A 26,817-nucleotide genomic window follows, 5' to 3' on the forward strand; every position below is an offset into this window, starting at 1 on the left:
AGCTTAGGGACAGTATTTATAATTTATACTTAGCATCAAGTTTTTTTTGCTGTCAGATCTCTTTGCTAACTTTCTACAGTAATAAACACGCACACATCACAGTGGACAATGTGGAAATTTTTCCACTCTACCATAGAGATTCTGGGGCTTGCGCTCAGGTTGTCAGGCTTGGTGGCCAAATGCCTTTATCTGCTGGACCATCTCGCTGGCCTAAGAGTGATGACTCTTACCATGGTGCCAGTAGGATCACTGAAGTTGTCTTCTGAAACATAATACTCCAGTGGGTGATGACTATTTAAGGTTTTTTTTGTTTTTTCATGATAGGGTTTCTCTGTGTAGCCCTGGCTATCCAAGAGCTTGGTTTGTAGACCAGGCTGGCCTCACACTCACAGAGATCTGCCTGCCTCTCCCTTTTGAATGCTGGGATTAAAGTTATGGGCCACCACCGCCCGTCTTTATTGTTTTTATTGTATGCTTTGTAGCTGTTTTGGGTCGTTGATCTCTTCTGATTATTTAATAATAGGCAACAGTATGTTGAACACTTCAATCAAGTGGAATCTGATACTTCTCTTTTTCAGGACTTGGAGGGAGTGGATATCATCCTAGGAGTCTGCTCTAGTGGCCTTTTGGTTTACAAAGATAAGCTGAGAATTAACCGCTTTCCTTGGCCCAAAGTGCTAAAGATTTCTTACAAACGTAGCAGCTTCTTCATCAAGATCCGACCTGGAGAGGTACACAATTTAAGTTTCTTTTCTCCCGAGCCAAATGTAGACTGAACCATCCCTTCTAGCTGGGCATAATTAGCAAGTGTTTGCAATCCCTCTGCGTGTAATCCTGGAGGCTGGGGCAGGAGGAAAACTGCAAGTTCAGGTTGAGCTTGAGTTATTCGGAAGGCCTTGTCGTAAGAATGAATGAATTACTGGGTGGTGGTGGTGATGCACACCTTTAATCTCAGCACTTGGGAGACAGAGGCAGGCCGATCTCAGTGAGTTCGAGGCCTGGTCTACAGAGTGAGTTCCAGGGATAGCCAGGGCTACACAGAGAAACCCTGTCTTGAAAGAAAAGCAGTGAATGAATCAATCAAATATTTCTTCTTCCCATTTCCCATTATGTCATCTAAGAAGTTCTCATTCAGCTAATCCTAGCACTTGTAAAATGGGGGAAATGTAGCACAAATAATAAAAACCCAGAGACAGATCTTGGGGTTCAACCCCAAAACCAGAAAAGCAAAGCAGCCAAGCAACTAGAGAAGTCTTACCTCTACCAAGGCTGGGCGACTACAGTATAAGCAGACAGAGCCTCTCTCTCCTCCCATTTTATATTCCCTCTAGTGCTGGGCTTAAAGGTGTGAAGTACCACCACCTGGATTTGCTCTGCATTGATCTTGTGTAGCTCAGGCTGGCCTTGAACTCACAGAGATCCATCTGCCTCTGTCTCCCAAAACTTGGGATTAAAGGTGTGTGCCACTACTGCCTGACCTCTAGTTACTTAGCTTTGCCATTGTGATATTCAGGCAAGCTTTATTTATTAAAACATAAATAAAATATCACTATAAGAAAGGATGATCAGGACTTCCAAGTCTACACACAAGAACTGTCTGTAATACCTAGAAAACAAAACAAAACCTATAAAAACAAAACAACAATAACAAAACCTCAGTAACTGGTGGTCAAATTTCATTTTATACCCATCAGCTTAGCTTTTATATTGAAGTACCATGGTGGTGCAACAGAAACTTGTTTAAATTGGAGTTTAAGGTTGTTTTGTTTTACACAGGATCTCTATTTCTCTGACTGTCCTGGAGATTTATTTAAGTATGTATGTGGGAAGGGTGTGGATATGGATATGTACACATGAATGTAGATGCTCCAGGAGACCAGAGACACTGAATCCCCTGGAGCCAGAGCTGCAGGCAGTTGTGAGCCACCTGACATGCATGTTGGGAATGGAACTTGGGTCCTGTGCAAGGGCAGTATCTGCTCTTAACCCCTGAAGTCCTGTGCTATGGGAAGTGGCTTTGTGTGTGTATATCACCATCTGCTGGTGAAAAGTGGCACTGTCTCAACCTGGACATTCTGGATGTGCCTTGAAGAACTGTTTCATACCATCATCATTTACCTGTGCAAGTGCCTATCAGTATCTTTCCTCAGTTAAAATCCTGGAGTCTCAACAACAAAGACTTTTTCAAGACAGTGTCTGACTGTGTAGACCCAGCAGGCCTGGAACCTGCAGGATCTGATTGCCCTGTCTGCCAGTGCTGACATTAAAAGCATGCGCCACCATGCCCAGCTAACCAAGAAATGTTTATTAAACAGGTTTTTTTTTTTTTTTTTGTGCCAATGACTCTTCTAGGGGCTCTAAATATAGCAGTAAGTAAAAATATGCCATTCTTCAACTAGCTTGCATTTTAATGTAGGAAAGGAGAAAAGTATACATGTATAGAAATATTGATAAATGTGGGAAATCCTTGGCATTGAAGTTTCGAATGTCCATTATATAGTAAAATGCATAATTCTTTCTCAGAGCAGTTGAACAGCAGGATTCTGAGAAGTAGAGTGCTGACTCCAGCAGAGATCTGCGCCATTTTGTAGCTGAGTGAGCAGATAACTTCTAGAGCGCAGCTTCTTCGTGTGTGAAGTTATAGCTGTAGTGTCTCCTCATACTGTTGCTGGCAGCGGCACACTCAAAAGAAGCCTGCTTCCTTTCCATCTTACAACGTGGGCTTGACCAAAGCATGTGTTTGTAGTAGCTGTCACAGTACCAGTCTGAAAGGCACTTACAGATCAGTTAATCAGGAAAAGAAGGGGCTGGGGAGATGGCTCAGCAGTTAAGAGCACTGACTGCTCTTCCAGGGGAACCCAAGTTCAGTTCCTAGGACCCATATGGCAGCTCACAACTGTCTGTAACTCCAGGATCCAACAACCTCACATGCATACAGGCAAAACACCAAAAAATAAAAATGAATTTTAAAAAATGGGGAAGGAAAACTTGTAGCTATCCAAGAATAAGGAACTAAGTGTCAGAGACTTATTGCAAAATGTGGTGACTGTAGGTTACAAATGAGTGTGTTCTTGAAAACTGCTGAGGGTGCACTAGCTCTGATTTCATAGGCAGCCGGTGAGGGCTACATAGTGAGACCCTTCCTTACAAAGAAAAAAGAAAATAAAAGAGTAATCTGGTTTGAGACAAATGTTTAGCTCCCATTACTAATTCCTAATGCATAATAATATAGACTGGCTGGAGAAATGACTGGCTGTTTCCTTCTCTGATTATTGAGTAATCTAAAGTTACAGGTGCAGGTATGTGCCTAAGGAAAAGCAGTTCCAACAGCCAGAAGAAGAGCTGAATGAAGTGTCTCAGAAGAACCCCTGTATTCTGTGTTCTAAAAAAAAAAAGATGCATAAGTAATAGAAGACTTGTTTCCTGCCCTTTTTCCTTTAGAAAAAGTCTCCCACACTGAGCAGATTTCTTTTAGTTAGAAAAAAACTTAGTGTATTTTTTTTTAATTTTTGAGAATATTGTGTATGGATGTTTTGCATGCACGTATGTCTGTGCATCACATGCGTGCCTAGTACCCATGGGGTTCAGAAGAGGGTGTTAGATCCCTGGGGTATAGAGCAACAGTTGGTTGTGAGCCACCATGTGGATTCTGGAGATGGAACCCATAGAATCCTCTGGAACCACTACGCCATCTCTCAAACCCGAAGACATTCTTTGTATTTAAAAAATATCTCTTTGGTGGTATCATATTTCTCTGGCCCTGTATCACTGTCATCAGATAATACTTATGTTCTGTGTGTTTTTGTATCTTTATAGCAAGAGCAATATGAAAGTACCATTGGCTTCAAGCTTCCAAGTTACCGAGCAGCTAAGAAATTATGGAAAGTCTGTGTGGAGCATCACACGTTTTTCAGGTATTGTCCTCACCAGTGGTCCTCAAGGATGCGTTATTTGTGCACATTTATTTTGAGCCTGCTGTTGAAATTGTCTTCTCTGTGGGGCTGCCATTTTATTTAGCTCAGGTGAGAGTGAGCCAAGAAAACTAACCTAGGAAAGTGAATCTAGCCCCCCTCTTTGGTTGGAGAGCATGCCTCAGCATTCCCACAGCGCCTTTCCATGCACCATAAAAGGACAGCGGAAGTGAGGTTGAGAACTGGTGCTTGCTAGGGGCTCTTGTGCTTTCACAGCAGCTGAACTCAGTCCTGGGCTTGGGTTGTTACAGTCCAACTTCCTAATAGCTTTGTAGCCTTAAGCAAAGAACTTCTTCCTGGGATGTTTCAGTATCCTGTGTCTGTAAAGCCATGAAAACATTTCAGGGATGTAGAGTAAGTTCTACAGGGCTATCAGCTATTTTGAAAACCATAAAACCTTATCTATAGAGACCTAACGATGTTTTAATATAGGTCCCTACTAAACTTATTCTGGTTGTTTGAGATATAGCATACATTTACAATAATTATTACTTGACTAGAAATCTCTTAACCACAAGGATTTGGTTGATATTTAGTTTTATAGTCACAATAACAAAATAATAAAATAACACAATTGTTATGATCTTTTTTTCTCTTCCAGACTGACTTCTACAGACACCATTCCCAAAAGTAAATTTCTTGCCCTGGGATCTAAATTTCGATACAGTGGCCGAACTCAGGCGCAGACCAGACAAGCCAGTGCTCTGATTGACAGGCCTGCCCCGCACTTTGAGCGGACAGCAAGCAAACGGGCATCCAGGAGCCTTGATGGAGGTTTGTATTAGATGTAGTTGAGATCCTTGGAGAAAGAGAAAGGAAGTATAAGTGGGTTTTGTTTGGTTGTTTTGTTTTTGTGTTGTTTTGAGACAAGCGCTTTCTGTATCTCAGACCTCAAGTTCCTTAGCCTCCTCTCCTGACTTCCTGAGTGCTGGAGTTACACACGAGCCACCATGCCCAACTGGGAAGCCTGGTTCTTTATAAGAGAATCCAACTGTCTCTGGTTTACAAAGAACCTCGGTGGTAAAGTGGTAGTGATGCTACTGTCTAATTCAGACCTAAAAACTACACGCGGGGCTGGTGCTGTGCACCTTTGATCTTAACACTCCCAGCACCTGGAGGCAGAAGCAGGTGGATCTCTTTGCCAGCCTGGTCTACACAGTGAGTTCCAGGCCAGCCAGGGCCACGTAGTGAGACCCTGTCTCAAAAGCACACAAACACAAAACCCAACAACTGAGTTAAAGCCATCTCAAGAAAATGTGAGCTGAAGTTTCACTGCAGGGCAGCAGTGGATGAATACCAATAGACTTATATAAGTATTTAACTCATTTTTACTTTGTTCAATCTCTTATTTTGCACTTCCTGTGTGCCTAGTATTCCCTGGAGATACTGCTGTGGGTATCAAACATGGCCTCTGTCTTCATGGAATTTTCATTCCATAGGTAGAAACAGAAACAATTAAAACAGGTAGATTGCAAAATGGGGACATGGAAAGGTTGTTTCAGATTAGGTAATCCAGTTAAATTCAGAAGGTTCCCCAGAAAAACGTGAACTATGAGAAGTAACTAGCAATCCGAAAGCCTAGATGAACCGAAAGAGTAGCAAGTGCATCTTCTTGAAGGGAAGAATGAGCTTGTGTCCCTTGACGTTCCTGTGCCCAAGGAAACGTGTTGTGATGCTGATTCAGAGTCACCGTGTGTGGTTGTTAAGAGCATGAAATGTGGCTGCTGCCGAGGAGCTGAGCTTTCATTTAAGAAAAAAATCCAAAACTACGTGTGACAATTGTCTGAACAGCACAGGTGTAAATTCTAGTAATTTAGGGGAGAAGGACATGGGTGAGAGATGGTGACAGCTTGCTTAGGTGTTGTCCACCGCAGTGGAAGGCAGGTAGGGATTCGTTTTGGAAGTAGGGCTGACAGCACTGCTAATAAATTAAGTATTGGAAATGGCAAGGAAGAGAAAATCAGGTTTTATTCCTGTGTTTGATCAGTTACTGGAAGAAGGAACTGCAGAAGGGGGCAGAGTCTGGGATGTAGAGAGGTGAGGTTTCCATTTGTGTTTTCATTCCCCCTCCATACCTTTGTGTAGTCTTGGTTTTTCGAGACAGGGTTTCTCTGTGGTTTTGGAGTCTGTCCTGGAACTAGCTCTTGTAGACCAGGTTGGCCTCGAACTCACAGAGATCCACCTGCCTCTGCCTCCTGAGTGCTGGGATTAAAGGCGTGCGCCACCACCACCCGACTTCACATGGTCAAAATTAAAATTTCAAGTGCTAATGGTCTTTGGTAATTTAAACAAATTAGAAAACTTTATTTACAGAAACCATATGTATTGATTGCCTGTATTTTTCTGTAGTCAAATGCTTTACCACTTAGCTAGAACTGTTTTTTCTTCCTGTTATGTATTTTATTTTAAGTCATCCCAACTCATATCTTTTCTTTTTTTCTTTTTGTTTTTCAAGACAGGGCTTCTCTGTGTAATCCTGGCTGTCCTGGAACTCGCTCTGTAGACCAGGCTGCCTCAAACTCAGAGGTTCTCTCCTGCCTCTGCCTCCTGAGTGCTGCGATGAAAGCCGTGCACCACCACTGCCCTGAAACTTTATACTTTTATTGAATCCTTTTTTTTCTGATTTCTTCAGATAGTTGTCTACTAGTATTTATCATTCTTTCTTAGCTTTAGAATTTAAGCAATTCACCAAAGTCAGAAAGCTATTTGGAAGTAGAAACAGAAGCCAGGACGGTCCTCTGAGATGTGTGCTTTAAAAATAAGATTTATTTTATTTTCAGTTATGTGCGTATGTGTATGAGTGTGGGTGTGTAGCCATGAGTGTGGGTGCCCTTGGATGTCAGAAGAGGGTGTTAGGGCCAATAGATTCAGGTGAGCCGCTGTGGTGACAGAAGAGTAGCAGCCAGGGCTGTTACACAGAGAAACTCTGTCTCAAAAATCAGAAAAAAGGTTAGGGCTGGAGTGATGTCGTGATTAAGAGCATGCGGGGCTATTGCAGAGAATCTGAGTTCAATTTCCAGCCCCCACATCAGGCAGCTCACAACTGCCCGTAACACTAGCTCCAGGGGATTCCAAACCTTTCTGGACTCTGTCGGTACCTGCAGTCATGTGAACACACCCACCACTCACACACGGACACACACGGACACACCAATACACACAATTAGAAAATAATGGCACTTCATCCAGGTCTGCTTCTGTTCTTGTCAGCCAGCAGTGGCCTGACAGCTGAAATCTTAGAAGTGGAAGACACTGACTTTTTAAAGTTAAGTGTTCTCTATACAGACTCCAGAATTGTTAATTGCTAAAAATGAAGTAATAATGTTATTGTTTTGTTTGTTTTTTTTTTTTTTTTGGTGCAGAGGATCAAACCCAGGACCTTAGGCATGCTTAGCAAGTGCTCTGCCATTGAGCTGTGTTCTATCCCCGAATTAAAGTGTGTGCTGTAGTAGCTGTGCTACACAGTGCACGTGGAGGCCAGAGGGTGACGTCAGTGCCCTCCATGCTCACACTCCACCTTTATTTTGAGACAGGGTCACTCACTGAACCTGGAGCTCCCCAGTTGGATAGGTTGTCTGGTCAGTGAGCTCCAGGGGTCTGATCTCACACCCAGGGCCAAGTTCACAGATTGTGCTTAGCTGGTGCGTGGGCGCCGAGGATCTGAAATCAGGTCCTTACCCTTGCACCACACGCACATTACCACCAGATGAGTCCAGATGAGTCACCTCCGCAGCCCAAGCCAAAGCATCCTAAAAACCAATCACTAACACACTAATAAACGCTTAATTATACTTTAAATGAGCAAGTTGTACAATATGTAAATTATATCCCAAGAAAGCTGTTTTTTTTTTTTTGAAAACCAACCCCTACCATATTTATTGTGATCTATAGTTTGTAGTATCCCTACTGTGAAAATGAAGAAAATTTGCCTTTCTTCAGGGCTCCTAAGTGATAGCTTTCATTTGAGTTATATGTCACTATGTGCATAATTAATTTTTGCCCAGCATATTCTTTAAATAATATAGCCTATAAAAAATAAATATGAGGACTGAAGTGTGATGTTAAAAGTTACTGATATTTAGAGCTCACAAAATACTTTTTTATCTTTTGTGTGTTCTTTCCCCAGGGCTCCTACAGTTAGTATCTTCCACATTCCACAGGCGAGGAAACTCCAGTCTCTTTTCCTAGCACCGCTGTGTGTGTCATTCTGAGTTTGGACCTTGCCTGTTTCTTGCTGCTTTTCTTTTTTTTTTTTTTTTTTTTTTTTTTGGTTTTTCGAGACAGGGTTTCTCTGTGGTTTTGGAGCCTGTCCTGGAACTAGCTCTTGTAGACCAGGCTGGTCTCGAACTCACAGCGATCCGCCTGCCTCTGCCTCCCGAGTGCTGGGATTAAAGGCGTGCGCCACCACCGCCCGGCTCTTGCTGCTTTTCTTAGTGAGGGATAATTCACTGCAACTGGTGCTTTCCAGTTTCTGACTTGTCGCCACCTCTGTGTCTGACCATCAGTTTTTGTGTTTGCGTCTGTGTTCCCATACACTGTAGGAATGCTGAAGACATAAATCACTCGGCTCTGCGGTATTAGTATTGGATTAGAACCAAATTCATGTGGCAAAATAGCACATGGTGCAAGCAAGGGCTGTGCTTCTGTGATTCCCGGCAGAGTTGAATTAATTCTTTGGGAGGAGGTGTGAATACACATGTAATATGAGGCTTTAGCACAACTGTGAGACAAATATTTTGTCATTTCCCTTGTTTTGTTAGGTTTGCTTTGCCATCTGCCAGTCTTGCCTTGACTAGCTGAGAGCACGCATTAGCAACAGGGACTTGCAAGCGGCCACAGATCTGTCATTGCAAGATGAAACTGGCTCTGTGTTTCTGCTGTTCTGCTAGGCGTCCTCTAAGGAATTCTTTCCCTGGAGATCCTTTTGGGTTAATAAGCATCTCTCTCTCTTGGTGTCATACGTGTAAGATAGGTGTAGCTTTCCACTTTTCAGTCTGTTCTAGCTGAAAGAATTTCTTTGTTTTGCTTCATTTTTGAAGTTTATAAATCTAAATGTATCAGAACAAATTATGTTCAGCAGTCTGAAGAGGAAGGAAAGTACATGATAAAATTGTGAGGTTTCAGTGAAAGTTAAAGTCTCAGTACAAGAAAGGATGATGGTCCGTTATCTGGAATATTAAGTCAGAGTGGTTGGGACGGCTCAGTGGGTAAAAGCACTTGGCATGCAAGCCTGGCAGCCTGGGTTCAGTCCCTGATCCCAAAGTGGAAGGAAAGAATTGATGTCCCAGAGTTATGCTCTGACCTCCACACACTTGTACCCCATGCCCACAGACACACTGGTAATCGAAATTAAACACAATTTTAAATGACATACTAAAACTCGGTGTGATAGTGCACATCTTTAGTCCCAGCACTCAGGAGGCAGAGGCAGGCAGATCTCTGAGAGATCAAGGCTAACCTGGTCTACATTTTGAGTTCCAGAAGAACCAGGTCTATGGAGAGAATACCCTCAAACAAACAAAATAAATCATGTTTTAAAAACTTACTTTCTTAGGTAGTGTCTAATTAGTAAGGTTTCTGACTAAATATATGGGTATTTTCATTTAAGTCCTAAAAGAAAAAAATGAAGATTAAAAATTAAAAATAATGACCGTTTCTTGATTTATTTTGTGCTGTTGGGGGTGGCACACAGGCCCTCCTTGCTAGGCAAGCAGTCTGTTACTGAGCTGTAGTTCCAGTCCCTGTTTTGAATTAAGTTACCTTATGTATAGACACCAAATAGTTCAAATCCATGCAGCAGTTAATTATGTGCCAAAGTTTCTATTGTCAGCCTGTATCGTTTATTCTCTCCAAAGTGATCTAGACAGGCTTCTCCCCTAACTAGGGTTTCTCAGCCTCAGCACCCTTTGTCTCTGCGCACTAGATGTCAGCACCTCCTTTCTCTCTTCTCCGACATTGTCAGATGTGCTTGGGGGAAAAATAAGCCCTAGTTGAGAGCCAGTGTTCTAATACTTTGAGAACAGGCTGTAAGACATTGGTAAGGTGGGGTGGGGGGCTCGATTAGTTTATTCTTTGTTTTGAATGAAAGAAGTTTTTGAATTAATGTTAATCAGATGGCTTATTAAAGGAGAATGTCTGGCTCGAAGATTTGCCTGCACACACATCAACAGCAGTAGTAGTCCTAGTCTTATCGGAAGGGCCATTTATCAAGTTATTTTGTAATCATTCTGCAGAGATTTCACAGAAAACAACAAAACAAAAATAAATAAAGAGACTTCATTTCCCCCCCTTAAATTAGATGCTTAGGTTCCTGAGATCATCTAAAAATAAACAGATACTTATTTCAAAAAGGCTTATCGCGAGAACCATCCTGAATCCACACTTTGGTTTTGCTTCCTTTCTTCATTCTGCCCCCAAATTCAGCATTTATGAAGTGGTCATTAGATGTCCTAGTTTCTCTGTTGAGGAAGCCTTTTTTTGTTGCCATAAGCTACCTTGAAAAGCACTAATGGTTCATGTTTGCTTTCATTCTATATGATAACTACAGAATTCTCAGTTTCACCCTGTGGCTGAAGGCCAGGACAGTGACACGTGCCTTCAACTCTTCTTCCTTCTTTTTCTCACATAGCAGCAGCTGCTGAACCCACAGACCGAAGTCCTCGGCCCACCTCTGCACCAGCCATTGCTCAGAGTCAGGTCACAGAAGGGCCAGGGGTACCTGTTAAAAAAACACAGAAGGAAGATGCAAAGGTTGAAGTGAAAGGGGAAGAAGAACCACCTGAGCAAGCTGAGCCAGAGCCCACAGAAGCGTGGAAGGTATGTCTTAGGTACCTCACATCAGCTAACGCATCTTTCAGAGCAACTGAATCCTGTAGATTCCCAGCAAAGTTGCTTTTTCTCATTGTTTCTAAAAGAAATCGTTTCTCATCAGCCTCTTGTATATTTTTATAGAATTTGATTTCCAAAGAATAGATACTGCATAAAGCACGTTTATATAGCTATTTAAATCTTTTCTAAAAATTTAGGATTATTTTTTATTTTCTGTGTATGAATGTTTTGCTTGCATTTATGTGTGTGCACCATGTGTATGCCTGGTGCCCTCAGAGGTCAGAAGAGGGCATTGGATCCCTGAAGCTAGAGTTGCAGTGTGAGCTACCATATAGTTACTGAGACTCAAACCCAGGTCCTCTGCAAGAGCAGCCAGTGCTCTTAACTGCTGAGCCATCTCCAGCCCAGCTCTTTAGACAGCACACAGCTAGCTATGAAGAAGATCTGCTGCGCTGAGGACCCACAGTCCCTGCACTGAGCTGAAAAATCACCAGTTAGTTAGCAGATCTCCCAGACACCGTAACTGGGTTGATCTTTTTAATATGTTCAAGCTTTGAAAATAACGTTTACACAGTGCTAGCTTAGGTCTGTAAAAGTAGATGCAGGGACTGTGAGAAATGGCCTTCATAAGAATGGCACGCACACCCTCCCCCCAGCATGCACCTTTAATCCCAACACTCGGAGGCAGAGGCCAGTGGATCTCTATGAGTACAAGGCCAGCCTGGTCTATGCAGTGAGTTCCAGGACAGCCAGGGCTGTTACACAGAGAAACCCTGTCTCAAAAAATAAAATTAAAAAAAAAGAAGGAAAGAAAAAAGAAATTTTATGTTAAGGCCTTAGGAAAAGTGCCTTCTCTTTTGCATACTGATAACATCAGACCTGTTCTTTTGGAGCCAGATTAATATCTTATTTAACATAGAACGGTGGGCAGCTGTTAATTTTTTTTTTAACTGTTAAATATGGCAATCAGATTCTCTGTCTTTGAGTGAATGAATGGTGGGTATTTGCTTCTTTGTAACCAGCCTGGTGTTCATGACGTTAGTCTTCAGGCTCTGTGTGGCCTTGGAATACCTGCGTGGTTTGTAATGTTGGAATATATCAGCTAGCACTTCTGACTGTGTTGGCGGTTAAAGCTATCAGGGGCTTTTTCTGAATGGTTGAGACGCCCCTGGTCTTCTGATAGCTCTCACTAGTTTTCCTTCTGCCCATAAAAACATGCAGGTACTTCAAAAATAGGCTAATTTGACTCTCGGCTCTTTGGCAGAATGAAATGGGCTTTCTATGTTTCCCAGGCTAGCCTTGAACTCCTGCACTCACGAGAGCCTTCTGCTCTATTCTTCCTGGTAGCTAGCACTATAAGTATGTGCCACTGCTCCCTTCTTTTTGGCCTTAATTCTTTTATTTATTTATTTTTCTTTTTGGTTTTTTTTTTTTTTTTTTGAGACAGGGTTTCTCTGTGTAATAGCCCTGGCTAGCCTGGAACTCAGTCTGTAGACCAGGCTGGCCTCAAAGTCACGGAGATCCACCTGCTTCTGCCTCTCAAGTGATGGGATTAAAGGTGTGCGCCACCACTTCCCAGCTATTAGCTTTAATTCTTAAACTGAAGTAGTGGCTCCCTGTTTTCTGCTGCTAGATTACTAAGGACCCAGAAGGATGTTATTGTTTAAAAAAGGAACGTAAGCTTATGAAATAACTTAAAACTAGTATTTGCATAATTCTATAAAGACATTATGTCTGTTTTAATTTGGACATGGTGGCATATGTCTGTAATTCCATATCTTGGGAAATGGAGTTGGAGGCCAGCCCAGGCTACATAGTAAAACTCTGTCTCAAAGACAAACAAACAAACTGAAAGCAGACATTCTTTTTTTTATTACTTAAGGACGGTTAATCTCAGACAAATGAACTAACTTGTTCCCTGGGATCTAGAACAGAATGACCCAGTTGTTAGTTACTCTGTAGTTAAAAGTGTCGTGGTTGGATGTGCATGTATATTTGTTTGGCAGTATTGCAGAGTCTACTGTTACCTGGTGTTAATTTATATTCAACCTAGGGAAGATAGCAAAGTGGCATTGTTCTCTAGAGCAATGCTGCTTTGTATGAGTTAAAGAATGTGCCAAAATCACAAGTTGATGAAGTTCTGTGAAAAAATTATTTAACCATTAGAAAAGACAATTCGGTTTCTAAATTTGAAATACATGGTGCTTCATGCAGTACTCACTGTTTCCTCATCCCAGTCGGGTTTTAAAATAATGACTCCAGTTTCTGGGTGTAAGGTGGTTATTTCTAGAGGTATTCCAAAGATACACAGGCGTCCCTAGGATAGTTATTCTTCTGCTACTACTAAGCATAAATCCTGCCCATCTGCCAAGCACGTGGTCCCAGCTTCCAGAGAGGAGGCTGCGATGCTGGATGCTGCAGCTGAGGTGGCAGTAGTTGCATGCGTCAGTTACAATTTGTACGCAATTTCCTTTGCTGCCATCTTTATTGATAATCTGAAGAGTAAAATCATCTCCTTAAATGATTGACTTTTACCTTTACCCGTTTAGTGTCTTACATGCTTTATTACATGTGTTTTAGCTGTAAAAACTATTTATTTATATCATGTGATCACACATTTATATTTTTATTTGGAAATCTGTTCTTAAGTATGATTTAAAGTACTTCTAGGGCTGGGAAGATGACTCAGTGGATGAGGTGTTTGCTTAAGTTCAAATCCTCAGAGCCCTCATAAGAAGCCGGAGGTGGGCACTAGAGAGATGGCACAGTGGTTAAGAGCACCGGCTGCTCTTCCAGAGGATCTGAGTTCAATTTCCAGCACCCACAATGGCAGCTCATGACTGTCTATAATTCCAGTTCCAGGGCATCTGATACCTTCACACCAATGCACATAAAAATAAAGTTAAATGAATTATGTAAAAAAGTTCATGTGAATTAAAAAAAAAAAAAGCCAGAGGCAGTAATATTTGTGTCTGTGATCTCAACACCCTACCGGAGAAGGGAGACAGAGTCAATATGATAAGACACACACCTCAGTGGACAAGAGAGACCCTGTCTTAAGCAAGGTAGAAGATAAAAACTGACCTCCACACTAGTGCTTTCACACCCGCGTGCACGCGCTCTCATTAAAGTACTTCCAGGTCATAAACAAGAACATATGGCTTAGTACTAAGACTAGATTATTGCTTTAGTGGGTACTTTTATATATAAATAAGATTTCAAATGCTTTTTCATCATTGGAATGATTAACTCAGTTTTCCATTTTATAATTTGGCTATCCATATTACCTCTTCAGCCTTGACACTATGATGATGAACTAACAGATTGCACTGGGAATAAAACCTTCCCTGCTGTGGTGATCATTTTTCAGTATGTTTAACCCCCAGCTTCATGATGCTGTCTAACTGTTCATGGAAGCCTGCAACCTGAAATGTTTCACTATTTTATTTCTTAAATGTAGGTGGAAAAAACCCACATCGAGGTCACAGTTCCTACCTCAAATGGTGACCAAACACAGGTTTGTGCCAACAGGCCTTCCCCTTAGACCCCTCAGTTTTTAAATTCTCCCCCATTCTTCTTTCATTAAAAATAAATAAAATATTCAAACAAATTTCAAAGAACCAATATTTTGTCTATTTTTTTTCTTTATTGAATTGTGGCCAAAACAGAAGCCTGCAGAAAAAGCTGAAGATCTGATAAGAATGAGGAAGGTTAGACATTTTCTGCTTTCACACAGCTGCGCCACCATTTCACCCGTGCTGATGACAGTGTGTTAAAAAGACAGTGGTCCAGCCCTTGATTTCCCTCATCAGGAATTACTTTGGAGAGCCAGGATGTGGAGAACCTTCAAACAGTGTAGTTGTGATGTGTATTTACACATTAGAACCTGAGACTGTTGACAGGTTTTCAGCAGAGGAGTGTCTTAATAAAATGCAGTCATGGAGGCAGACTTATCTTTCATGTTCAGACGCTACCAAAACTTTCCCGATGGCATCACACTTTTAGGCCCATGAGCATTTTATCCACAGTTATCACAAGAGCTACCACAGCAGCACCGTCTCCCATTAACAGTATGGGGTTAGCTGCTGCGTGCTTATTTCCCAACCTCAGAGTGGGATGAACCAGTTCTTCCTGGATATACTTGTTACCTGATTGGATACAGAACACTGTAGAGATCCAGATATTGCAGTATTCATAAGTATAAAACTCTCCAAAAAACTAAGTTCTTTTTACAGCATTTCTCCACTCCATGATACATGGTGTTCAGAGCTTTTGAGATATGCATATGGGTAATATTCAGATAGTTCAATTTCAAAAACAAACATCGAGCAGCTTATTGTGTTAGAAGCTGTGGAGCCAGGAGCACTGTCTGTTTAAATGACATCATCACCACTTCCCATCGTTCGCAAACGAGGTCATCCGTTCTTCTCTGGTAACCACACTCTCTGTGTCCGTGTAGTTCTGTGACCATCTCATGTTGGCATATGTTGCATCACAGACATTTACTTTTAACTGCTTTTTTTGTTTGTTTGCCAATTTGCAGTTCGTTCCCCCGCAAGAACAACATTTTAATTTTTTATGCTTCTGTTTTTCCCCCTTTCATTTTCACAGAAAAAGAGAGAGAGACTAGATGGTGAAAACATTTATATCAGACATAGCAATTTAATGTTGGAGGTTTGTATGAACTTGAAGCTTATTTCAGTTGGTTGCCTGGAACCTTCTGCATTCTTTGCTGATCCCTGCATTCTCCGCTGCGTTTGGTTTTGCATGACACTGCATGTAAGATTTCTAGGTTTAAAGAGCTTTTGCATGCCGGTAAACATGAAGATACGCAGTCACCTCTCCTAACTCTTAGTTTCCATCTCTCATACGATCTAGAAAAATATATGATTGGAGCTGTCTCTCCCTCTCATGTCTGCTCTTTTACCCCCTTTCAGAATGTTCAAACATCAAGTTTCTTTAATTTTCCAAGAATATAAACTCTAAATTTCCCAAGAAATAAATTTGCAGGTTTGTTTTTTTTTTTTCCTGAACTGAGAAGAGTATCAAAAATAGAGGGAACGTGCGTGATCACGATTGATAAGGGCTTACTCATTGGAGATAGCAAAAATTACTGAAGAAAGTTGGAAGGAAAAAGAAAAATCAAGAAAGAAAAGAGCCCGGTTTTTGAGGGGTGGTTACTTTGGCTTAACAGTAAAAGCAAGCTTGTGAGTGGGATTTTTTTTAGAGATGAAAGCACTGAAGCCAGGAAATGTCAGTACTTTCTCTGTGGCCCCAGAGCTGGTAATTTGGGAAAGCTGGATTTGACGTAGGCGTTTTATAATTTTTAACAACAGGTTTCTTCTCAGAAAGAGTAGCATAGAGGAGTGCTAAGGTCTGTCTCCGATTACATTCAGCAGGGACCAGATTTTGACCTCAGCTCATATACTCAGACATATCTGGTCTGGAGCTGCACACTGGATATGAGATCTAAAGCCTGTTTGGAGGTTAGAGGAACTCCGTGAGAAAAATTAAAGAAATTAAGTGGAGGAAAGGAAGACCAATATAATTCGTCCATCAGGAAAACTCCTGTATAGTAGTTGAAGACTATATAATATAACAACTCAAGGCGGAACCAGAAGAAATGAGTATAAACTCATCTCTCACAGGGATTAACTTCCCTCTGAAGGAAACAACCACTATGGTCTCTGCTTGCAGGAAGCTCACAGTGTGGGGATCTGATTGGGGGAGGAGGAAAGAGAGCGAAGAGCAATGCAGAGCTACAGTCAGTTAAGGAGAAATGTAGGAGGTAAGACTGTGCTGTGCTACAGGCGGTCTGCTCTAAAACAGGCATGGTCTCTACGGAGGGAGCATTTTCATAGCCTTCTTGTCTTCCTCTTGAAGGCATTGCAGATGTATGCCAGTGTAGCCAGTGAGATAGCATTTAATTGCGACCTGAAGAAAAACTGTGTATTAAATATCTCCAATCTGAAAGTTTGAAGAAATTTTAAAAAACTAGATCTCTGGTTAGGCATGGTAGGACATCTTTAATCTCCACACCTGAGGGACTGAGACAGGAAGATCAAGGAATAGAGGTCATTCTCAGCTCTCTCTATATTATAAGGCCAGTCTTAAAATGAAAACAAAACAAAAAACCAACAAGAAAACAGCCTGGGCATATAAAAAAAATAGATTTCTCATTACTAATATGCCTGTAAAGATTATTTAATATCATTTTTTGATAACTATATTTTGAATATCTGCTATGTAAGGTACTTGTATAAGGTACTTTAATACAAATAATGAAAATTCTGGGTGTCCTTTATTAATTGCATATTGAATTATGGACACAATGCCAAGTGCCTTAGGTATATTTGTCTCATATAACATAGCATTCCTATTAAAAACTTGAATGGATGTCTCTGTCTTAGCCCATATCTTTGGGATTAGGAAGGACAAGACACGTCCAGTGATCCCCTCTTCTCGGTGTGACATTTCCTCACTCAATACCCACATTCCTGAACCTGCTGTGCCAATCATATATTTGTCATTCGTTCCACGAGGTGTGTGGTGGCTTCTGAGACTCACAAAACTCCTGTGTTATGCTGTGTTTTTCTTCTGGAGAGCCCTGGGAGGGGATTTCTGAATAAGTGTGTGTTTGGAATTTAAAACTACTAACTGCCTTTTGAGAACATTTTACGTTTAACGAAGTGTTTGGTTTTATTGCTGCTAAAATCATAAGATGATGGCCCTCAAAAATTATCTAACCTGAATATAACCTGATATAATTTGACCCTCGTTCCTCAATTATTGTAAAAAGTGCCCCCAAGAAAGTTCTCTTAAGTTATCTATCCATCTGGCAGGGTTGTTTTTTTTTTTTTTTTTTTTTTAGCCTCCCTTTCCTCCTTCTCTTATCACACCCTCACTAATGCTTTGTTCTGGCACAAATAAGGTCGAGTTCATTTTTAGATCTACCGCCTCCTCCTCCAGCTCCCAGAGAGAACCTGTAGCAAATGTCTATGACAAATTCTATTTGGAACAGGTCCCTTTGAGATCTTAATTTTATTCTGTGCCCCCACAGGTTTCCAACAAAGCCAGCTAAGAAGGATGGAGAAAGCTCCCTCAGAAGTTATCAGTTTTATTGAAAAAATTATTTTTCTCGGGATCCAAACCAATCAAAAGCTAGGCAAGAAGAGTTACAAATCAGCGGGCTCAGCTCAGGCTGGCTCAGAATTGTGCTTGTCGCGACATCTGTTAGTTGGTTTTGTTTTGCCCTGTTTGTGCTTTTAATCATCATAAATGTGTTCGGTTGTTCTGAGCCAAAACAGATTTACTATCAGTTAGGAGCTGGGTCACACTCTCACAAGCCTGATGGGTGTCAGTTTTCAGCCCAAGACTGAGTACTGAGCTCCTACGTGCTGTTTTCTTCAGCTCATAACGATACCCTCCTCGCTGTCAGCTCTAACACAGGCGTTTCCCTGGGGAAGCTCATGTTCATGAGATACACTTACGTTTCTTCTTAGTAAGCAAGAGATGCTCCTTGTGGAGAGCTACAGTTACTATTGGGGTTAGTCTTCTCTTTGCGCTCAAAGCAAATACACATGGGTCAGGTCAGTCTTGCAAACAGAGAGAGAAAAGAGACTAGTTCATGAGTTTCTCAAGGAGCCGCTCCAGAGTCCAGATGTCACGGGAGTTCCTGGGTTTTCTGTTGTTTTTTCCTTTGATAGTGGATTGGAGAAGGTTTTCGTTAGGATCTTTCTTGCCTGCAGGGGGGAAAAACAAACTTGTAGACACATGTTGATCAAAAAAAAAATTATTTTATTTTGTTTTTATTTTTTTCCAAAATGAAATTATTTCCCACAATGCCAAAAATAGATGAATCCCAAAGTTCACACAGCATGAGGGGAGATTATTTAGCATCATAAACACAAGATTGTTTTATAGCTTCAGGCCCCAGATATTGTGACCTGAAACTCAAACTTTTGAGGTTTTCTTTTTTTGTGTGTGTGTGTGTAAGTAAATATGTATTGTTAGACAAAGAACATTTGAGTCTTTGTTTTCAAGTTAAATTTATCAGACTCCTTTTCATCTGATGCCCTTTGTAAAAAAAAAAATATTATGTATCTCTTTCTAACAAGAAAAATCTGAATATGTCTTAGCCTATGCTTTATTCGCCTTAGTTTTGATCATCTCTCCCTAGAATGTTACCTCAAAGAGCTTTTCATGTACCTCTAGTGTATTATTTTAAGTTATCAAGGAGAAAGATGAGACACTATTGATGGTCATTAGAAGCCCTTTTGTGGGTGGTGTTGACGATCCAACCCAGGGCACTCTACCAGTGAGCCACTCTCCCCGGCCCCAGTAAGTCCCTATTTTGAATTGTATTAAGAGAAGTGAAGCGGGAAAACATAAAGTTTTTATATTGTAGGGAAAATGTGAAAAAGAAAAAAAAATATATATATATATATATTTAATTGTAAAGTGTGAGGACCGAAGCTCAATGCCTAGAACCCATGCACAAGCTTTGGGCATGGGGTTGCATACTTGTAATCCCAGAGCCGGGGAGTGAGCGTGGGAACATCCCTAGCCCCCCCTCCCCCCCCCGGCCTGCCAGCCTCGCCCCTGATAAGCTCCAGGCCAATGAGAGACCCTGTCTCAAGAGAGGTAGACAGTGTTTCTGAGGGGGGTACCTGAGGTTGACCTCTGACCTGCACTTACACATGCACAAGTCCAAAAATCTCCAAAGTCACTTTTTTAGAGTTAGTAACAATTGATTTTGGAGGCTGGAACTAGGAACTTTAATAATAAATTCTTGAATTAGAAAAGTCTTAGTAATAGAGAAGCAAAGTGTTGCAGCGGACAGAGAGGGGCTCTGCAGTGTTGCAGCTCACCACGGACAGCAGCTGGTGGAAGCTGAGGTCATTTGTCATGTCCCTCATTCATCGGTTTCCCTGTTGCTATCTCCATCCTGCCTGAGCTGAGCCTAAGTTAGTTCTTATCAAGCTGAAGCTAACTGAATCATGGGGTTACCTTTTCAGGATGAGGAGGTGGAGATCTGATTTTGCATCCTTTATGGCAGAGGAGTTACACAATCAAGGAGCATGCTCTTTGTGGACTGTTTAACCTCCAAGAGCTGTGGGATTGTGATACTTCACTGCTGCCAAGTACAGCACTTTGTTTTTAAAAAGAGTGAAAGAAGAAAGGGGGCAAACAGTGTTGTGTATTTATGGTGCTAATGCAGTACGGGCCAGTACCATCTGCCCTGGATGTGCTGTTTTCTACCAGGGCCCAGTCTCTGATAGGTTGCCCTTGGTGTGTGTTTTGTCCCAACTATTTATTGTTTTCCGTCTTTGTTCTTCCAACTGTAGGATTTAGACAAGAGTCAAGAAGAAATCAAAAAGCATCACGCCAGCATCAGTGAGCTGAAAAAGAACTTTATGGAATCGGTACCCGAACCACGGCCTAGTGAGTGGGACAAGCGCTTATCCACACACTCGCCCTTCCGAACTCTTAACATCAACGGGCAAGTCCCTACTGGAGATGGAGTAAGTCCTTTGTCTACATGTCTGTGAGGCTGAAGGCAATAAGTATGTTAGCTATGTGTGTTAACACTCTGTATCTGGAAGCATAGAGCTAAAGTTGGCTTTGGTGCCCTAGAAGTTCGTTGCTGCTAGGAAACATTAATAACAACACTCCTGATAATTTACACAGCTCAGCTCAATTGTGGGAGTCCTTTAGAATTACAAGTGGATGTCTAGGCTCTGAGAACTGCTTGAAGCTGCCTGCTTCTGGCTAGTTTGTGTTTATAAGTTGACTTTATGCCAGTAAAACTTTGTTTATATTCAAAATGTGCCTTCCAGGACCAGTTAGCTAAACTTAGTAAGGTCACAATTGGAAGGGAGTAATAGTTTTTTAAAACTTTATTTGAACATTTGTACAACTTAGAAATGTCTGGAATGATTGCTCACAGTTATATAAGAAACAAGGAAGCCCTGAAGCCAGAGAATGTAGAACACTCAATTTCAGAAAAACAACTGATGATTTGTCTTGCGTAACACCAGACCTTCAACCAGCTGTTTTATGAGACAGTTACCATCAGAAGAGGCCAGAGGTCCCTTCCAGAGTCTGTTCTCTATTATTATTATTTTTCCTGCTTTGGAATCCCTACCTCAGAATACATAAATCCGTTTAAAGGTGATATCTTGTCGAACTTAGATCTGAAAGGTCTTCATCTCTAGCCAGTATGTCATTTGTATAAGCAGTGACCATAACTTCATGACTGATTATATATCTTTTAATTATGTGCTTACTTTGCACCCCCCCCAACAATAGCAGTTCTAGATGAGAAAGGCAAACTAGTGTGCCCATTAAAAACCTGAGATTTAGCAGGCCTGCCCCTGTGACCCACTCCTTGTGAGGTTGAGGCAGAAGGAGTGCCTGAGTTTAGGATTTTGAGGTAGACCTGGATAACATAGTGAGACTCTTTTCCAAAACAAAACACAAATTGGTTTAATTTTTTTCAGGCTTCTTGGTAAACTATCCAGTTAAATCATTTATTACTTAGTTTCTGTAGCTGCAGATAGGGCTAAAAATTCTTCCAAGATAACCTTTTTTTTTTTCAAATTTAGATTAAAATTAGCTAACAGTTTCACAAGTGAGGTGGGAGGACACCTCAGTAACAGGCAGCTGCATAGTTACCGAGGTGACAGGTTACAGCTACTCCCGTGCATTGTCCTCTTAGACCCTGTTTCCAGACATACGCGTCCATTAGTTTTGTGTTCTAAGTCTGTAGTATGCACTTTAAACTGGGAAAATAACCCCTTCTGGGTCAGACCATCACTCCGAAAAACAGATAAGTCATTTTGATGTGTCCTCAGAAATAAGACTCATCATAAAGGTTCAAGGATAGTTGCGGTTTGATTTGACTGAGAGGGTCTGGCCAGTCAAAGCTTAATGAAATGCTCTCAACAAGCTATTTGTCTTGTTGGTCCTGCTTACAGAATGGTGTTAAATGCCCTTGCTGACTTTGGTGTCTGCATGTGAGTGGCTTGTTGCTATCTTGTCTTTCACCCCCCCACACACACACCTACATATTTTTCTAGTTCTGTTTTGAACTCTAAAAGTAGCTTGAAAAAGTATCTTGATGCTGGCTCAGATGTCGTTGGGTACATTTGTATTGGTCTCCATTTTCAGAAAATAGCTTATGTCTTCACATAGAAACCCTTTAGAAATCATCCTAAGGCCAATTTGGGGATGGCGGTGCCATTCTGTAAACTTGAAAGAAATGACTTCTTATAAAGTCACATTGATCCCTGAGGGGTACTCAGATAATTTTAGCTCTCTATACATATGTATATTTCCTCTGAATGAATAATGGGACAAATGACTGTACTGCCTTAATCTTTTGTGCTGGGACAATTCTATGGTTGGTCATGCCAGCGTTTCTGTTCTCTGGGGACACCTCTCCTGCCTTTGGCAGCACTGTTGTTGCATTGCAGGGCAACTGAACCTCATATGATTTGTGTGTGACCAGGTGAAGAGAACGTCTGCCCTCCCCTCGGGAAGAAAGGTTGGTGGGCCCGAGGTAAAGCTGCTGCTGTGGCTGCGCTGCTCACTAGAACCTGCCCCGGCCATGGCTCTAAGCAGAGAACCCAGTACTCAGCAGCAGTGGCTGAACAGTGTTTTTCTTTTGCTACACTAGTAAATCCACACCCTCAGCCTTTGGCCTAACACATCACACTTCCACTGCTGCAGCATCTGCAGTTTTCAATTTGCTTGTTTCGGCGCATGGCTGGTTGAAAAAGCTGCATGAAGATGTTACTATGTACTCAGAGAGAAAATGAATTTAATTATACCCTATTCTTTTTATGTTGTCTTTCTTCTCCCACCGTATTTTCATTTAAAAATCATTATGATTTTGCATCCTTCCTTTTTCTTTTATTCTTTTTGCTGATCAGTCCCCTAGCTACTTTCTCCCTGATACATATCACTTAGGGGTGTGCAAAGAACCAGTATTCAACTTCCAAACTGACCAGAGAAGGCTGGCTCAACTAAGAGAGCTCAGAGCCAAGTTCTTCCTTTCGTAGATACCATCGGCCTTGACTTCAGAAAGCAGAACACAGAGATGCAGGGGGAGAAAAGTCTCAGCTGGCCAATTGGGCGTGGATCTTTCCTTGAAAGTTTTCAGAAGTATTGACTAAGAGTATAATCCTTCATGATGATCATTACTATTTTAGTCAGGATTTTGAGGCTGTGCAATAGTTGAGCTCTTGTGGGAATGTATTTTCCTTTCTTTTCTTGTTCTTCTTTGCCCCCGTCCCCACCCCAGGGTAGACCCTGGAGGCACATTATAAATTTTTATACATTTTGTTCTTATTTTGCAGTCTTTACTACTTCTGTTTCCCTGAGCAAAATCTAATTCTCATACTGAGCTATTGGCATTTCAAGTCTTTTTGAAGAGATATGAAAATTGTTCTTTACATTCTACCATTCTGTTTGTTAGTAAAAGTAACTTTACTCATGGCAAGAATACTTCATTCTTGACATTGCCTGATCCAGTAATTATCTGCAGCACTAAAGCAATTTAAAGCAACTTGGAATCCATTAGTGAAAAAACAAAGCAAAACGAAATGTATGAGTAACCTGAAATGAGGGAATAAGTGATAGAATGCAGGGAAGTCAGTGACCGTTCGAGCTCCTGAGGCTTCCATGCCAGTTTATTCAAAACATTAAATTTTAATTTAATTGCATAGTCAAACCTTCTGGGTTATAGAAATTGCTAGGTAAATTGCCAATGTAAAGAGAAACTAAATTCAAGAGCATCCAGATATCTTTCCACACCTTTGCACATCCCCGAGTGTCACTTTTAAGCGTTTTCCATCTGTCATTTTGTTCATCTTTCTCTGTCTTTCTTGATCTTCTACTGTGAAAGCAGACGCAGGAGCGTGCTCTGTTAGTACAGGGTGAAGATAGAACTAAAAGGCCAGAGAGATCCACTGAAAGAACCTTGCCCCAGCAAGAAAATGAAGAGAGTCCTCCCAAGGTTTCTATTCCAATCCCTGAGGAACACAAGGCTCTCAAAAAGTGCCACCTCTACTCTAGTGCTTTCCCATCTCCTCGTGTCCCTTTCATGATGTCTTTTCTCCTGGTCCTTGCGCTGGCTGTCTGGTGGCTGATCTTTCTGTGATTGGAAAACAGGGTGCTCCTCTGACATGTCAAGACTAAAACCATTGAACTCTTGTCTATGGCTTGAACTGTGTAATTGCCTACCTACATCATGCCTCTGGTCTTGATCATTCACTGTTATAGGGACCTTTTCTGATCATGTTTCCTGTCAATAATAAAATGTGGAACTTTGTTGGAGAGCACAAATTGTGAGGAAAAAGGAGTAGCAATGGATTGTCTAAGCCAGAGTTCCTGCCCCAAAGTCAACACTTAGGCAAATCAGACTGAGGCGCACGGCAGGTGGTACTCACTGGAAAGCTACCCTGCATGCTCTTCCTGTTAACGGTTGCTGTGTCCTCCTTTCCACTGTTTCACAGAGGCTGGGAAACCCTAAAAACATCTGATAGACTATTTTCCCAGCCTCATATAGCCATTCATGTGGCATGGGCTCCGTAGTTTTAAGAAGAAATTCAACTTCCCAACCTTTCAAAAGCCTTAAAATGATAGTTTTAATCCAAAAATCCATAACCACTCCTTTTCTTAGAGTAATGTATCCGTGCATACAAAGCCTTTTCTGGAAGGGGCTGTGGCACCTGCAGCCTTTTTGTCAGTGTTCATGAGCTGCACAGGAGACAACTGTATCCCACCTGGGATGTGGAAGAGTCACACAGAGGTTAAATGCTGTCTTTTCATATGTAGAGTTGATTTAGTTTAGGGAAACGGTGCTGGTGTACCTTGGCTTCCAGCCAGGGCTGAAAATTTCAGACTACCTACCTTTTAAAGTCCTGGAGTACAGATTAACTCAAGATCTGTATGTAAACACACTTTTCTCTAAATTAAAATATTATTATTTCCTTATGGCTAAAGTAATTATTGTTAGGAGCTATGTTTAGCTGTTATAATAAGCTTAAAAGATACGTTGTTTCCTTATCCTTCAGACATGTTCTCATACTTGTGTTGAAATCAATTGTTTCTAATCACTCGCCTTGAGAGCTACGCTTCTGTTGTGACACGCGTGCAGTTTGCATGTTGATTATGAGGCTTCCCTGAAGTAACGGTGAGCAGGCCCTCCTCAGAGCACCGCCCGGAAGCGGAAACTGGCGTTTCACCTTACCATTAACCTTGCATGATGTCGCTTGCTTCCTGTGGCGTTTGAACGCCTCAGTCTGGACAAATTGTTAATTTTGCAAACTCTGTTTTGGACTGAGTTGCTAGGGTCGTCGTGTTGAGACTGTTACATTTTGTATTACTTCTTAGTGTTTTTGGTTCCTGAAGTATTTCTAAAGATGGCTTTGCCTTTGAAACGATGGAAGGGAGGGAGAGAGAGAAACAGTAAAACCAAGATTTTTGTTGTTCTTCAGTGTTCACTAGTATTGATCTGCTGCCTTCACAGACGACGTGATTATCATATATCTACTGAAAACTGCTATTACTGTCATTATTGGAGTTAAAAAAAAAACAACTGGAAAAAGAAGCAAGCACCAGGCTAGATTTAAAAAAAAAAAAATCTTAATATATATGGTTTGTGTCACAAGTTGTTATGTCTATTTATAACAGGTATTTTGTAAATAAGCATATTTATTGATTCACTCGTAAGAAAAGATTGCAAAGCCACCTAAAGTGCTGCAAAACTGCTTTCCGGGGAGGATCTGATGATCCTAAGTATGAAACAGATGTTAAGATTTCCTTAATGAAATAACGAATGAAACTAGCGTTGGTCATGTTACTGTAAGTCTTTTTTTAGGAATTAAAAGGAAATAATCTTAAAAATTTTATCAGTACTTTTGTAACTTTCAAATTATATTTCCTAAAGTTCCAGTTTCATCATTGTACACAACTTTTTATTAATTATTGTAAACGTCACCCTGAATTTTGTTTCCTTTTATATTGGAATTATTTCAACTCCATTAAAAATTTAGTGTGAGCCAACGGTGCTGTTCTGTGATCTGAAGTATAGCAAGGATCCCCAGAGATCTTTGCTGACAAAGAAGCCTTTTCTCCCTAGTGAAGCTGCTAAGAGCAGAGTGCCAACCCTTATATTGAACAAAACTGACCAACGTGGCTCAAAAGATAGATCTGTCATAGTTTTCAGGACACACGTCCTCTTCCAGCCCTGTGTGATCTCAAGTTAATGCTGCCAGTATTTGTAACATGAGGCTGCAGACAGCATTGCCCCCCCCCCCCCCCCCCCCCCGGCTTCACAGGCATTCCAACTGCTGGATATTGCTTTACCGTGGACCGGCTTCTTAATGGCAGATCCAGAAGTAATTTGGACTAAGAATATCTACACTGACTTGTGTAAAGTCTGGGGTTTTTGCCTTGTTTTCCTGTGGGTCATTTCCAGAGTGACTTTTAAGGGGGTCGCTTAACCATTTGGTGCCCATATTTCCAGCTAGTTCCTTACCTAAATCTACCTCATGAGGACGAACCTCAGCATGTTTCAGGAAGCGATGCCGGTTCCGTCCTCAGTCTTAGATGTGCTAGGAAGACAGAATTTAAGGAAAAGGCAATCACATATGAACCTCTTGAGAGTCTTATTTTTGGAAGTAAGCAAATAGCTATGTTTGTTTCTGTCTGCTCCTGATTGGTATTTGACCAAGCACTTAAAACTAGTGGAATTTAAAATGCCATTCCAAATTTATCCGTCTCTCAATAAATTCAAATGGTATTCGTCGAATAGAGCGTGCTTGGGAATAAGCCCAGCTTCTGTATTTCAGACCTGTTTTTTAGCAGTTTGCTTATGGCTGGCATTTGTAGTATGAAGTATTACTACTTTATTTACATTGTTATGGGACTTCCTGTTGAGCAAGGGTAAAATCTGGAACTATCCTGCTGTCATCGGAGAAACTAGGGCTTCTTAAGTCACTTCTATGAA

General features: G+C 41.3%; 1 protein-coding gene across 20 annotated transcripts in view; it reads left to right on the top strand.

Annotated features, from left to right (window-relative positions):
- Epb41 (erythrocyte membrane protein band 4.1) overlaps positions 1–26,817 on the top strand; it is a 151,742-nt gene that overhangs the window by 101,048 nt on the left and 23,877 nt on the right. For 3 of the 20 annotated variants that reach the window (XM_057785599.1, XM_057785592.1, XM_057785598.1), the window contains exons 9-16: positions 579–731; positions 3,817–3,914; positions 4,573–4,745; positions 10,600–10,787; positions 14,260–14,316; positions 14,468–14,509; positions 15,411–15,473; positions 20,147–20,323. In XM_057785599.1, the coding sequence (XP_057641582.1) occupies positions 579–731; positions 3,817–3,914; positions 4,573–4,745; positions 10,600–10,787; positions 14,260–14,316; positions 14,468–14,509; positions 15,411–15,473; positions 20,147–20,323 (951 nt within the window). Of the gene's footprint in view, positions 1–578; positions 732–3,816; positions 3,915–4,572; positions 4,746–10,599; positions 10,788–14,259; positions 14,317–14,467; positions 14,510–15,410; positions 15,474–20,146; positions 20,324–22,311; positions 22,363–22,735; positions 25,969–26,817 lie in introns of those variants that run through there. The other 17 variants (XM_057785594.1, XM_057785600.1, XM_057785595.1 and 14 more) reach the window with 15 other exon arrangements.

The sequence above is a fragment of the Chionomys nivalis genome, chromosome 11 (assembly GCF_950005125.1).
Source record: "Chionomys nivalis chromosome 11, mChiNiv1.1, whole genome shotgun sequence".
NCBI classification, from domain to species: domain Eukaryota; kingdom Metazoa; phylum Chordata; class Mammalia; order Rodentia; family Cricetidae; genus Chionomys; species Chionomys nivalis.